Below are 15,696 nucleotides of genomic sequence, written 5' to 3' on the forward strand. Positions count from 1 at the left end.
GATATGGAAGTTGTGCAATCTATTTTTTTTAATATTATATATATAGTCTATTATAATAAAATAAAATAAATATAAAGAGAATAAATTAAAATAATATATAACAAAGATATGAAAGAGAGAAAAGAATTCCTGATTTATATATAAATAAATTATTTTAATAGCAAAAACATTGTTTAGATGTCGATATGAAAGAATTTATCCAATTTATAGTGATATTACATGTATAAATATAAATTGGAAATTACAGCATATTTTTTTCATATTATATATTCATATTACATAATATTTATGTACATAATGTTTATTGCATCAAGTCTCTCAATTCAAAAACATTCTGTTCTTCTTTCTTATATATACACAAAAAATGTGCATATAAAATTTTTCATTATGTTTTCTACTATTTTTTCTTTCTCATTTTTTTTAATTCACTCTGCTGCATCGCAGCGTCGCCGAAAATTTCGATTACTTTGCGTTTACGGTCAGCATCACTCTTAATCTGTTGCGCGATCTGTACTTTAGTTAAAAAGTCTCGATCCCTTCTTATCTCACGAATGGCGCCTTTGTGCTCTCTTTTGTACTTGTGTAACAATTTCTCCTTTTCCGCTTTTTCTTTTGACATTGGTTTATGGTGCTTCCCGTCATATCTGCAATAAAATATTAAAATCATATTGTATATTATACTATAATATCTTGATAACAAATCTTTAGTATATATTAGCCTAAAAAAATTAACATTATAAAGGAAATAAAATTTTTAAATTAACTTAAAGATTATAAAATTAATATAAATTAAATAAGAGAAAAATATATAAAATAATTACACTGTCATTATTTTTGGCTCGTATGTCCTTAATGGTTTTGGTCTTTTCTTCTCTAATACAATATACTCTAATTTCTTGCTACGTAAAAGCTTGAGATCCTTTCGTAGTTGTTTTATGTGACTTCTTATGTTTTGTGGATAATTCTTGAATTTATTTATCTTTAATAATTTATAAATAGGCTGAAATATTGAATACACTGCTTCTAATTCTTGAAGTTGATTTTTGAATTCTATAATCAAATTTATTGCAGTCAATAAAACTCTTATTCTGAATTCCTCATCTAATTCCTCATAGACTAAATCATCAGCAAACATATTTGCGCCATTTAGATCAATTGTGACTTCAGTTTTATCGATCACTAAGACTTTACATGCTGTTTTAAAAGGCGGTATAATTTTCACTTTTTGCGTAGATTCTGTTGCCATGTATATAATCCCTCGTAAAAAATTTATCACTGAGGGTGCAAATCGTTTGCTTAATACTGTATACTGTAAATTTAAAAAATATTTAAAATGTCATGTCTTTACAATTTTATACTGTAATAACAAAAAAAAAATTGTAAAAAAATGAGCTATAATTACCTCTAAAATAAGTGTACATATAAAAAGACCTTTTGAAATATCACTTCGATATTTCTTGATGCGAGCTTGCAGCAATATTTCTGACATAAATACTAAGCAGGGAGTGACAATAGGATGTCTAAAGTCCGACGTTGGAAATAACAAAGACACTAATTTAAAAAATATAAGCTGTAACAAGTAAAAACACATCATTAATGTGTATGTATATGTGAGGAGTGGTGGACGCGCCCGTGTGAAAAAATATATATACAATATATATATAATATAAATATTTTTTATAATGTACACGTTTTTTAACCATAAATATTACACAAATAAGTAGTAGTATATTATAGAGATTGTTAATTTTTTAATTCTTTCTATTTTAAGAACTATGAAATCTATTATTTTCTTTAATTCATTTTATTTGAAAATTATAAAATCTGCATCTTTTTTTTAAATATATAAATGTGTTTTGTATTTTTTATAATTATTTAAAAATACCAAAAATATACATACATTTTTTCCAAAAAAATATTTAAATTTATATATTTATGTAATATTTATATATTTAACAAAAAAATATAATTAATTAAAGATACTTTGTATATAATCTCTTACCGTATCCATGCCAGGATATCTTTTTTTATTTGTTGTAAATTTATCATACTTCTCTTTAAGCACTTCTTCTATATAAGCTTTGGTATTTGCTGGATTTAAATGTGCTAGATCATAAAGATAAGGGCACAACCTAAATAAAAGTTATATATAAAGTAAAAATTATATGTAAATAATAAATACTATATATATATATATATATATATATATATATATATATATATATATATATGTATATATGTAATATATTTAAATTAATTAGAACATAAACTATTTTTACCTGTCAAAGATTTGAAAACATTTAACTAGGTCAACATTCTCTGTGGATGCGCAATTATTTATATGCTGTAATAAATATACAAATAAATTTGACATTTTTTCCTTGTTTTTGCCATTCAATGTCCAATGATTACATTTTATAATACGATCTATGATGACTGATTGATAATCTGCATTATGATTTTTCAACAACTTTTCCAATTCCTCAAAGTTCTCTGGTGCATTATATGTGTAAGGCAACTCTTTTCGTGCCTTCTCCATGATTTCTTTTCGTTTCAAAAGATCATTTCTTATTTCTTGTTTTCTGTCATCGGATGAATTACGTACACATGTACTATTATTGTTCTGTTTCAATATCGATTTGGGACAAGTTTGGTCCAATTGATTTGTCTGTGTAGTCTGACCTGTGGTCAAGTTATTTGTAAATTTAACCCGTTTTTCAGCTTTATTTTCTTCATCTTCACTAGAATCTGATACTTTTAAATCTACCAAGCTGTCTTCAGAATCTTCGTCATCCAATTCTTCAATTTCTGAATCTTTGTTATTCAGATCTATCTCAGATTTTGTATCTTTTTCAACAATGTTCTCCGATTTATTCTTATTTTCATCGTTAATATCATTGTCATTGACTTCATTGTTATCAATGTCACTATCTTCTTCATTGCTATCATTAGCATCATTAGTCACTGAATTAATATCATTATCATCAGTATCATCAACAACAGTTTCCACCATAAAACCATCATCAAGATCATCAGCAGATTTATGCCTATATTGATTACTAGTATCAGACACAAATCCTTTCATTCTTGCCAATCTGTCAGCTTCGAGTTTCTCCAATTTTTCTTTCTCTTCTTCAACAATTTCTTCTTCCGATTTTAATTTTTCAGATGGATTGCCTCTGGCTTCAAATATCAACTGTCGTACAGAAATATCATAAGCATCAGCTTTCACTGTATGACTATCATCTTCTGCCGACTTTTTGGAAGTAGACATAATAGGCAAAAGGTCTTTCCATTCGGAATCAAGCTTCTCTGTGAGATCTATCGTTTGTTCGCGTATCTTCTGCTTCTCCGCCTTGCGTTTCTTCGACTCTATAATGAGCTGATCAATTAGATCTTTTCTGGATAATGCAGAATCTGGTTTTGATAGAACTCCTCCACCAAAATGAGCTTCCTCTACAAAATTTTTATCTAGTCTGCCAGTAACATTTTCATCATCGCTGAATTCGTCGTCGCTCTTAGGATCATCAAATTTTTCAATCTCTTCAAGAGTCTGACCTCTGTGTGTCAATACTTCATCGTCATTTAAATTGAAAATGTTTTTCTTCTTATGCATTTTCATGCGTTCCATGGCAAATCTTGCCATCGCTTTATCCTCTGTGCTCATGTCAAAATTCTTCTCGCCTATACGTTTATCCAAGAAAACATTGTCCTTATTTTTCAATTTATATTCCTGAAGTAGACTCTGCTTTCGCTTGTTAATAGCTTTCGCCCTCGATACTCCTGGAAGTCCACGATCATTCTTATTTTTTCGCCCCAATACATTCTGTTTGTCTCGGTTAATGTGCACTTCAAACGGATTTAACTGTTTCTTGCTGTTCTGAGTCCGTTTCTGTTGCGCGAACTCGGATAAGTTTTTTCTCTTAGCTTTAACCATTTTGTATAATAATGTTCTGCGAAAACAATAATAGATTATAAGTAATTTTATCATGCAAAAATTAAAACAGACCAACTAAATCTTGTATATTACTTACAATTAAAAAAAAACACAGAATACATTACTTCACTACTGTGTATCAAATATTATACACTCTCACGTGTTTAGTATTTAGCGGTATAACCTAAACCGACACAGTCGACAAAACACATGGCATCATTCGCAAAATGGCCGCATTCAGCGGACTCAACAGTTGGACATAACTAGATTTTCCGATGTAATTCGACGTTGATTGGTCGGATCTAAAAGTATGGCTAATTATAATTTCATGGAGATAGAAGAATGAGAGATGTCATGGTCCGCTTTTAGATTATCCCTGAAAGCGATGCGTCCTCTATAAACATAAAAATGTGAACATGAACTACGAAGCCAATTCTACGAATGTTTTCAGTGGGTAACGCACAATTTCGGGTTGTGTTCCATGCTACGTGCACGAAATGTCGATAACACAAGTGTTGTACGCAAAACATTTGTATATATTAAATAAATTTTTAATATAAATAAGTTTTGTGGTCTCTCTCTCTCTCTATCTATTAAGTATAATTAATTATTAAAATATATAACCCGATATTATTAAACAATATTAATCACACACCATCCATCCACCACCATCGCCATTACTACGTAAATTTAATATTATAGTTTTATCGCAATAATTCATCATTGAAAATAAATTATAACACAAAAAATATTCTAGTTTATTTCTAAATATTAAATACTATAAATATTAAAATTAAAATAAAAAATTGGGTTAAATAATAATAATTAAAAATTAATTAAACAATTGATAACAAAGAGCCAGTAAAAGGCGCGGTAATTTCTCTTTCTTTTAATTATTAATATATTTCAAATTATTAGTATATTTCAAATTACTCGTCACAATACATACAATAAACACGAACGTTTTACCTTTTAATCCGCCTTCAACGTGACATTAATATTACACGTTAGAAAATATTAGACAATAACATATAAAATTATATAAATCAGATGCAGATAGCATTTTGTAATATCTGCATGTCGATTGTGAAACGATTTATATAATTTCATATGTTATTGTCTAATATTTTCTAATGAGTAATATAGTGATGCGCCGTTAAATTTATTTTCTAGATACGATCCCGATCAACATCGGAAAATTATTTATTATAACAATATGATTAACTAATTTTTATAAATAACACATAATTAATATCTATATACGTATCGCGACGAAAATTCTCGAATTGGGTATTTCGTAATTTATTCATTTAATCAACTAAGAATTTTAATAACAGAAATCTAAAATAATTATTATTTCGATATGAAATTATTATTTCGATATGAAATCGATTTTTACGAGCAGAAATTATTTCTTTAATTTTTGTAGATATTTATAGAGTCGAATATAATATGTCTGCGATGTTTTATCGTTCTATTTTTCAATCATTGAAATATAATTCGAATTATGAGGACGCGTAGTTAAATAATTGAATCGTGGATCTAAACAAAATTAACATAATGTAAGGCTCCATGATACATCATACAATCTTTTAATAAATAATCGTATAATTAAAAAATCCATATAATCTAAAGTACTTCTATATACTTTAATATATTCCATGTATATAATATGTTAAAGTACGTAAAATATTTCGATGACGAACAGATAATAACACCGACCTTGGCGGCGTAAACAATAGCGCGCTAATGTTTATATGTCGTAGGCTTGAAAAATGTTTCTATAAAAAAATAATAATAACACGGTCTTTCGGACTAATTTTCTCGGCTCTATTATTATTCGCGCGACGACACTCAAAGAGTAAAATAGTAGTACAAGGCGCTCCGTTAAATCCTTTTCTAGACGCGATCGCGATCAATATCGAAAAATTATATGCTGTATTAAAATACGTAAAATATAATATAATATAATATAATATAATATAATATAATATAAATATGTATTGTTTACGCCAAGGTCGGTATTATTGTCTGTTCGTCATCGAAATATTTTACGTACTTTAACATATTTATATTATATTATATTATAATATAAAATATAATATAATATAATACAATATATTTCGATATGACGAACGGACAATAACACGGTGTTCGGCCTTGACGATGTAAACAATAGCGCGCTAGTCATACGGTTTTGGTATCATTCACACGGCAACACTCGAGCAGTAAAGATCGTAGTGCGAATATATTCGTCGTATATTCTTAAATTAATTATTAATTAAACAATTATTGTATCATGACTTTCACTTTTTTATTAAACTTTCGATTCTATAATTCGTATTAATATACATGTACTGCATATATATATCAATAATGAAAACAACATTTGTAATGAATTAGTATTTAATTTGATCTCATAAAAACGTCGAGCGAATCGTACTTCTCTATCCCGTAGATCTAAATAATTAACTTAATAAAAAGATTCGTAAAAGATATATTAGTCTTTTAATAAATAATATCGTATAATTAATTTACATAATATCGTATAATTTAGCTACATAAAAATAAAATATAACACAAAATATTCTAATTACCTATTTATTTCTAAATATTAAATACTATAAATTTAATAATTTTATATTTCGTAAAATTTAATTATAAAAGAATCTTTAATATATTCCAAAAGAAACGAAGAACCTTTGCCAACGTAGAACAAAGTTAATTTTATAAACAAATTAAGTATTTAATTTTATTGGAATTTTATTATTAATTTTATTGAATTGTCAAACTATACGCGATCTCTGTAATGATAGCTATTCACGGAATAGATACAGTGAAATAATCAATCATTATCGCCGAAAAGAGGCAATAATATACTTTTAAATCTAATTTAAACTTTTGATAAACAATATGAATTTTTTTATTACGATGATAAATCTTTATTAAAGATCATACAACATAAAGATCTCGACAAACGACGCACGATCTGCTTGAGTCTTCCCGCGAGAATGTCAAGGTTAGTTCGAACGCGTGACGCGCGTAAACATTATACACGTATGTATGTACGCCAACAGTTCTTTTAAGAAAATACCCAGTATCGAAACAGTTTTACCAACCGGTCAATTGATCAGTTTTTGTATCAGTGATTGGTAGAACTGTTTCATATACTGATTTTTTGAAAAGTTTATTCATCATCGTTGTCGCGATATTAACGTCCGGAATAAATGGAATATATTCGTAAGTTACAATTTTATTATTAATAAATAGTTGATTGCTCTCGAAATACGATACTCGATTATACGATACAGGAATCAAAATCATAAATTATCATTTCGTTGCCATTTTTACGAGCAATGATTATTCTTCTATTTCTATTTCGTTTCTATTCTAATATATGTATACACACACACACACATTTAGAATTCTAATATAATAAATAAATATTCTCTCTAATATTTATTTGATCTAAGTATAATTCGACTTAGAACGCGCAATAAAACGATCGAATAAAAATCGGATAATTAACATAACGGAAAGTATATTTTTAAAGTTATATACAAGTGTATTTATATACAAGTATATCTTTAAAGTCACACACACACACACACACACACACACACACACACACACACACACACACACACGTACACATAGATTAATTATTTATTAAACGATTAATATACCTCGTGAAGTATATTAATCGTTTAATAAATAATTAATCCGTGTGTGTGTGTGTGTGTGTGTGTGATTTTAAAAATATATTTGTATATAAATACGCTTATATTATTAAACGATTAATATACCTCGTGAGGTTTAATAAATAATTAATCTGTGTGTACACTGAGAAAAAAAAGTTGTTAACTTAACTAAACCATTTAACTAAATTATTATTTTTTTAATTGAAATATTTACCTATTATAAATCTAACATGACATCTATTTAACTTAAATATTTCAATTAAAAAAATAATAATTCAGTTAAACGGTTTAGTCGAGTTAACAACTTTTTTTTCTCAGTGTACGTGTGTGTGTGTAACTAAAAATATACTGGTATATAAATACAATTCTCGCATACGTCACAGTACGCGTTAAATATTTCGGCAGCGAGCTATCAATAATACGACGTTCGGCCTTGTGACGTAGCGCGCTATTGTTTACATACTCGACAACCTTGTATCATTCGCACGGCGATATTCCAGCGGGAAAGTAGTGATACGGAACGCTCCGTATTATCGAATTCTTTCCCTAAAAGTACGATCGCGATTAGTATCGAAATATAATTCGACTATTACAATTAACAATTAATTAACTTAATAAATAAGAGGAAATTGTGGCGACGATAAATTCATCGAAACGCGATCCTTCATTATTGCAAATAAAAATTGAAGCGAAAGGAGCAAAAATTACAAATTTTCTTGCAATATTCTCCGATTATCGAACTTTACGAATAATAATTATTTCTTTAACATTGCATAGAATTAAATTCAATTTCGCCCGATGTTTTGAACTTTCCTAAAATACATGCATATATATTATATTAATTAAACGATTGCTGTATCATCACTTTACATTACTTTAATATTTCAATCTTATGATTCGCGTTATTGTGCATATATTATACATCAACAAATAGAAATAATTAATTAGTGTAAGAATCGAGTGATGCATGATTTTGGCTTCGTTTAAATATCGAGCGAATTATTGTAATTTTCGTGTTCCTCTCTTACAATAATAATAAAATAATAATAATATAATAAAAATACGTATCTCGTATGATTACTTTGCGATCGGGAGTGCCGTGCAAAGTGTCTCGCGATCGTTTCTATATATGACTGAAATATAATTAATTGTTTGTTCGCGAGTGAATGTGAGTGCTACGAGGAAACAACAAAGGATGAAGAAGAAAGGAGAAGGACATCTGGAAAAGTATCGGATAGCCAGAGAGCAGGGAGAGAGCCTGAAGCAGCCAGAGAGATATGCGGTGAGTAATTTATAAAAATTATTTATTATTTACGTATACTATTTTTAAAATAGATATATTGCTTATTATTTTTTATCGTTCTATTTTTCGATCATTTAAATATATGATTCGGATTGAGAACGCGCAGTAAAACAATCGAATCGTAGATCTAAATAATTAATTTAACAAAAAGATTCGTAAAAGATATATTAGTCTTTTAATAAATAATATCGTATAATTAATTTACATAATATCGTATAATTTAGCTACATAAAAATCAAATATAACAAAATATTCTAATTACCTATTTATTTCTAAATATTAAATACTATAAATTTAATAATTTTATATTTCGTAAAATTTAATTATAAAAGAATCTTTAATATATTCCAAAAGAAACGAAGAACCTTTGCCAACGTAGAACAAAGTTAATTTTATAAACAAATGTATTTAATTTTATTGGAATTTTATTATTAATTTTATTGAATTGTCAAACTATACGCGATCTCTGTAATGATAGCTATTCACGAAATAGATACAGTGAAATAATCAATCATTATCGCCGAAAAGAGGCAATAATATACTTTTAAATCTAATTTAAACTTTTGATAAACGATATGAATTTTTTTATTACGATGATAAATCTTTATTAAAGATCATAATTGCAAAAATAAAAATGGAAATAACGGTAAAAATTATAAATTTTATTATAATTTTTCGATTATCAATCCTTACGAATAATAATTATTTATCTAATAATGCTCACACACAGGGTCAAATATATTTCGATATTTCCGATATTTTAAATTTGCTTAAAATGCGAGCATAAATTAATTATTAATTAAGCAATTACTATATCATGACTTTCAATTAGATTAATCTTTCGATCTTTTAATTCGTGTTAATATACCATACACACACACACACACACACACACACACACACACACACACACACACACACACACACACACACACACACACACACACACACACACACCCACACACACACACACCCACACACACCCACACACCCACACACCCACACACCCACACCCCCCCCCCCCCACACACACACACACACACACACACACACACACACACCCACACCCACACACACACACACACACACACATACTTATATATACATATACATATAATACTATATTTATTCGCGTTTCTTCTTGGATCTTTCTCTCTCTCGCCTTATCTCTAATTGCCTTTAAAGGGCAAGCTCGAGCGAGCATCGGCTCGGCTTTATCTACTGTAATTTGATACGCAGATAAAAACTAAACTAAAATAATGTACCGATTTACGTGTCCACCTATCATCGACTTTCTTATCGCGTATAAGATTTATGCTTAATTTAGTTACACAAATTTATTTCATATATTTCAGTTACTTACACACTCGTTTATAACGATGTAGTTTCGAGCACTTTCTCTTTAAACTCAATTTATTAATTATTTAAAGGCGCACTTTATATATTATTCATATATTACGATTAAAGCAATCAATGTCATTTAAAATGTTACATATACGTCATGTATAAATGTTTACATATACACATATTCTTTTAATTTTCAGCTGTAAGGTATTGTAATTAACATACATTAATATTAATTCATTGATGATTTCGATTCGCACTTAGAAAAAAATATATTTAAAACATTTTAACTATATTTTCTAAAAAATTATTTGCAGATTTTAAAAACACATTTATTATTCTATATAAATAATTCGCAAAGAATGTTATAAAAAAATGTAACACAATGCTTACACAGAAAAAAATAAGTGTCAAATCAAGACTTATATACTTTAAATTAAGGCGTTCATTGTTTCGTATATACGCAACAATTTATAATCTTCTTAGAAGAATTTAATAATTTTAAATTTCAACAATATTATAGCCTTGTTTTAATATTATAATTGTCATCTCAAGAATATTTAATTATTTAATTCTACTTTAAGAAAATTATAATCTTTGATTTAAAAATATTATTTTCTATCTAACATTGTTTCTTTTCCATTCAAGAAAATTAAATCTTAAATCATAAGAATATATTTTTTTTATTGAACTATATAAAATGGCTTCATTCAAGTAAGCAATTATTCAAGCAATTATATTTTTCTTTAATTAACGCAATCTCACTTCAAGATTTTCATATTAAAACTAAATATATTTTCAAAACAAGAATGTCCTTTTTTTCTGTGTATTTAAATGATACGTTGTGTTACATTTTTAATCAATAAAATTTTCATCGATTCAGTTTAAGATAGTATGTTTTATATGTACAATTAGATATTTTTCTTATTCAGATTGCTTTTATCTCTCGGTCAACATTTCGCATGTAAGAACGGAAATAAATAATAAGAAAAAGAGTTAAGCAGTTCACGTATTAATATGAACGCTGTTGCAAATCTAAGGAGCAGCAATTGCGACAATAATTATTATATATAATATACAATATAATATTATATACAATATAATTATTATATAATTTTCTCATTGTTATTTATATTATATAATTTTCTCATTGTTATTTATTATTACAACATCTCTGTGAATTAGATTCCAATTTTTCTTTATTAAAGAAAATGATCGTCGTGTAATTTTTTATTCAACAATATATAAGTAGACATTACAATGAAAAAAAAAATTATTTTAACTAAATGCACTTATTGCGTACGTGACATAAAAATCGGAAGCTCTAATGATTTAGATTACATTATTGAATGATATAATTTCACACAAATTATGTAAAATTATATATAATATAAATTTCTTTGTCTCTTTCACAAATTATATTATAAATTTATATAATATAACCCCCCATGGGTACACCTTGACGAGGTGGGGTGGCTCAGTACTTGGATGGTCCCTTGAGGTTTATCTTAAATTCTTTTATTTAAGATAAATCTTAAGGAGCCTGAAGAGGAAGCTAAGTACCCATTTGCACAGCATTGCCACGAGTCGCAATGGATCGCACGCGCATTTAATGCGCTGGACGCAGATTGCGTCGTCGACTTTTCGTCGTCGGTGCCGTCAACGTGTCGCGGACGGCGGCGTCTCGTTACCGCGTTTTCGCGTTTAGCTTTTTCGCGTCATCGCGTCATCGCGTTTTCGCGTTGGACTTTCTCGCAATCCCAATTTCACTTATTTGTCATCGAGTTGTCATCTTCCGACGTCAACTAACCGGGATGTCTCATTGAGTCGTTGCGAATGTAACGAAATTCTCACGCCTCGTGCATCGCGGCACGCTTGGTGATGCCGGCCGCGCACACGTATGTCCAGTACTGTGTACATGGGCGCGCGGTTTTGAGCTTTTGCTCAAGTTCGGCTGATTGAGGTCACGCTCTGCTTCGGGCTCCAGTTCGGTACGGATCGGTTAGAATTCGATCGATTGCTTGGAATCGTCGTTAATGGGTCCCTTCTCTTGTTCTAACAGCCATGAGATATTATGCACGAACAAGAGTCGAGTGAACTTCATTCGCGTTGATTCCATCAATCGATAGTTTTCTTCCGTTTCGGACTTAACTCTTGTTTGGAGGTAAGATGTCGTTGAATTCCCAACCTGTTGACTCGAAGATGACTCTCGTAAGTGAAATGGGATTTTCGCTCGTATCGAAACCGGGAGTGCCGTTTAAAGTATATATATATTAAATATATACATCGCGCGACCAAACAGAAAATTTTTAATCGTATCGAATAGTGCGGGAACCGTCCAGTATCGCGCGTAAAAGTGCGAAAGTAGCGATATAAAAATATCGCACGTGAGTGCGGGAGTGCCGCTGAAAGTATCGCGCGTCTAAGACTGAGAGGAGGAGGAGGCCTAGGAGAGGCATCGGGCTTCGGCAGAGCAACCTTCTGGTAAATAATTTATTTATTTACAATTATATATTAAATATTAAATATATTTATTATAATTTAAATTAAACAATTAATCGCGTAATTTGATTTTTTATTTATATGATTTAAAGAAGAGAATTGAAGAATAAGATTTTTAAATAAAAGCTATAATCTTGTAAAGGTATAAGCTTTTATAAAGTTATTAAAGAATTATTAATAATGTTTTTTTTTAATTTATAGAATTATTTTATTAATCTGCTTATTATTATGTGGATCGAATATAAAATTCAATATATACAAATAATAATTTTTTGAAATATTAATTTTTTGGACATTATTATAATTTGGATTTTCTATATGTATGTTATAGATGCAACAACCCAGATGATCTGAGAGGAGGAGCAGGCCTAGGAAAGGCATCTTGCACCGGCGGAGCAACCTGATGGTGAGTATTATTATTTATATTAATTTTATATAAATAAATAAATTAATTTGATTTATATGAATGATTTAAACATGAAAAAATTGGGAAAATTTTTATAATTTTTTCTATATAAAAGTTTCTACTTAAAAAAATTAATTACTTATAAAATTATTTCATATTTATATATTTATTTATAATTGCGTGCATCGGATATAAAATTCAATGAGTCCAATAATAATTTCTTAAAATATTAATTATTTTGAACATTATTTATATAATTTGCATTTTATATTTGTATGTTACAGACAACGTAGCTTCAATATTAACTCCGCTGTTGCGCATCAGTGCCGGTAAGTAACAACCTTTTATTTTGAAGCAAAGGATTTGTAAATGCATGAAAAAATCCGTTGCTTCTAACTCTCGGTTGGCGGGATAATACGCGTGTAAAAATTAAAGTAAAAGAAAAAATATTTTTAAAATAACAATAGATATAGAGGTACATGAAATATTTATTTCCATTATATATATCGGCCTTTATAAAACGGCCTTTTTAAAAATAGATTTTTAATTTCTAAATATTTAATCTAAAAGATAAAGATATTTATAAGCAACCCGACGACGGAGAGTTAAAATGCATGCTAATTATATTTTATATATGCATGATAATTTATATTTTGCGATTTCTGACGACTTAATGGCGTACGTTAAAATACGATCGTAATATCGTACGATCGTAAACAAATTATTAGTCGTCAAAATGAATATGGCCAGAAGAAGAGATAACTGGCTTGAAAAATACATATCAATATTGGCAATATTGGCCAAAAGATGTGTTGCGCGGCTAAGGCTTCCTAAATTTTATCGCGAATTTCCGGTTAGGGCTCCTTAAATTTCTCATTATCGCGGATTTCTAATTAGGGTTCCCCAAATTTCACCTTATCGTGAATTTCTGCTGGTGTAAGCCAGCAAGTAGGGCGGCTAGGGCTGTTAGGTCTTTATTAGGTCTGTTAAGGCTATTAAGTCTGTTAGGGCTGTTAGGACTGTTAGGTTTGTTAGGGCTATTAGGGCATATAAAAGTTAAATTTATTTTCAAGAAAAAAAAACATAAAAATATGTTATTTTTAGGGGTCTGTATTAGGCTTGTTAGGGCTATTAAGTCTGTTAGGACTGTTAGGTTTGTTAGGGCTATTAGGGCATATAAAAATTAAATTTATTTTCAGGAAAAAAACCATAAAAATATGTTATTTTTAGGAGTATTTTCATATATATAATTTATTTTATGTAAAATTAAATAAATTATATATAAAGAATTGAAATTAATTATAAAAAAAACTATAAATAAAAATAAAAAATTAATGTATGGAAAATGTAAAAAATGTAACTTAAATACATAATGTACATTTAAGTTGCATTTTATTATACGTATAACATGTATTAAATTTAATATTTTATTTTTTGTAAATTGTATTAATATTTTATCACTTAAAAATTGTATTTTCTTGAAAATTATACAATTTTAAATTCGAATGTGAATGTTATTAGTATCTAATATGATAATATTGATTCGATAAAATATTGACAGAAAAAAGTAATTCAATCTAAATAATTTTTTTTTCTAACTTATTTGAATCCATATACATTGATTATCATTGATTAATCATTTCAAATAATAAAAATTTTGCAATTTTCTTGTGTTGAGAATATTGATTCTAATAGCATCAATTATTAAATTGTATCTAACATTGTAATTATATCTATAAATTGTAATTATATTATTTTTTATTTTTAATAATTTTCTTTGCAATTGTATATAAATTATAATCTAGTTGTAATAATGTAAAAGAAATCTATTGTACATTACACGAAATTAGATGAATACGTACAATAACAAAATTTGTTTAATTAACACATTTGATATATTTTATTTCAATATTTTTATTGCAAAATTATTCAAATATTTGGATAGCTTATTTTTTTATATTAAAAGATTATTAATAAATTCGAGAAACTCGCGCAAATACCGTAAAAAAACTCTTTTACATAATATAAAGATTATTAAATAAAAGTGAATCAAGAAAAACACGATGTTAACCCAATAATTAGATATTAGCTTTTTACTCGTAAAATTTGTCGCGCTTTTAATATTATAGAAACGTAAGTATATTCGAAAATAAAATATTGCGAAATATTGAACATTATCGATCACGCGGAAATTAAAATCTGTAAAACAAAATAATTTTCTTTGATTATCGTTTTTAATTAAATGTATTTCGAAAATTTCGAATCGCGTTAAATATTTATTGATTTACGATTTATTGATTTACGATTTTATAATAAATTATATTGCAAACAATTGCGTTCTTTTCACGTTTTTGGACGTGATCGCTATCTTGGCGAAGAAGCCTTATCGCTGTCCCTCATGTCAGGTGGACGCTAGCAAATGCGGTTTGTACTGGCGGAGAGTCGAAACGATCTTCATTGCGGAGAGTTATTTCTCGTCGGTTTTTGTGGGCTCTATCCGCAA

The 15,696-nt window shown here is 28.1% G+C and overlaps 1 protein-coding gene and 1 long non-coding RNA gene across 2 annotated transcripts; one reads left to right on the forward strand and one right to left on the reverse strand.

The window, feature by feature from the left end:
- Positions 1-180: 180 nt before the first annotated feature.
- L(3)07882 (Nucleolar protein 14 homolog l(3)07882) lies at positions 181-4,171 on the reverse strand. Its single transcript, XM_083084684.1, has 6 exons — positions 4,035-4,171; positions 2,280-3,953; positions 2,003-2,132; positions 1,403-1,570; positions 822-1,309; positions 181-644 (listed from the first exon to the last, which is right to left on the reverse strand). Exons 2-6 carry the CDS (start codon positions 3,935-3,937, stop codon positions 398-400), a joined length of 2,691 nt encoding a protein of 896 aa, XP_082940810.1. The 5' UTR covers positions 3,938-3,953; positions 4,035-4,171; the 3' UTR covers positions 181-397.
- Positions 4,172-11,734: 7,563 nt separating this feature from the next.
- LOC145962797 (uncharacterized) lies at positions 11,735-14,528 on the forward strand. Its single transcript, XR_014435967.1, has 3 exons — positions 11,735-12,769; positions 13,119-13,193; positions 13,478-14,528. It is a non-coding gene; the product is annotated as an uncharacterized LOC145962797 (long non-coding RNA).
- Positions 14,529-15,696: the final 1,168 nt, after the last annotated feature.

The sequence above is a fragment of the Camponotus vicinus genome, unplaced genomic scaffold, assembly GCF_025532165.1.
Source record: "Camponotus vicinus isolate PSW18456_S1 unplaced genomic scaffold, iyCamVici1.0 SCAF_12, whole genome shotgun sequence".
In the NCBI taxonomy this organism is placed as follows: Eukaryota; Metazoa; Arthropoda; class Insecta; order Hymenoptera; family Formicidae; genus Camponotus; species Camponotus vicinus.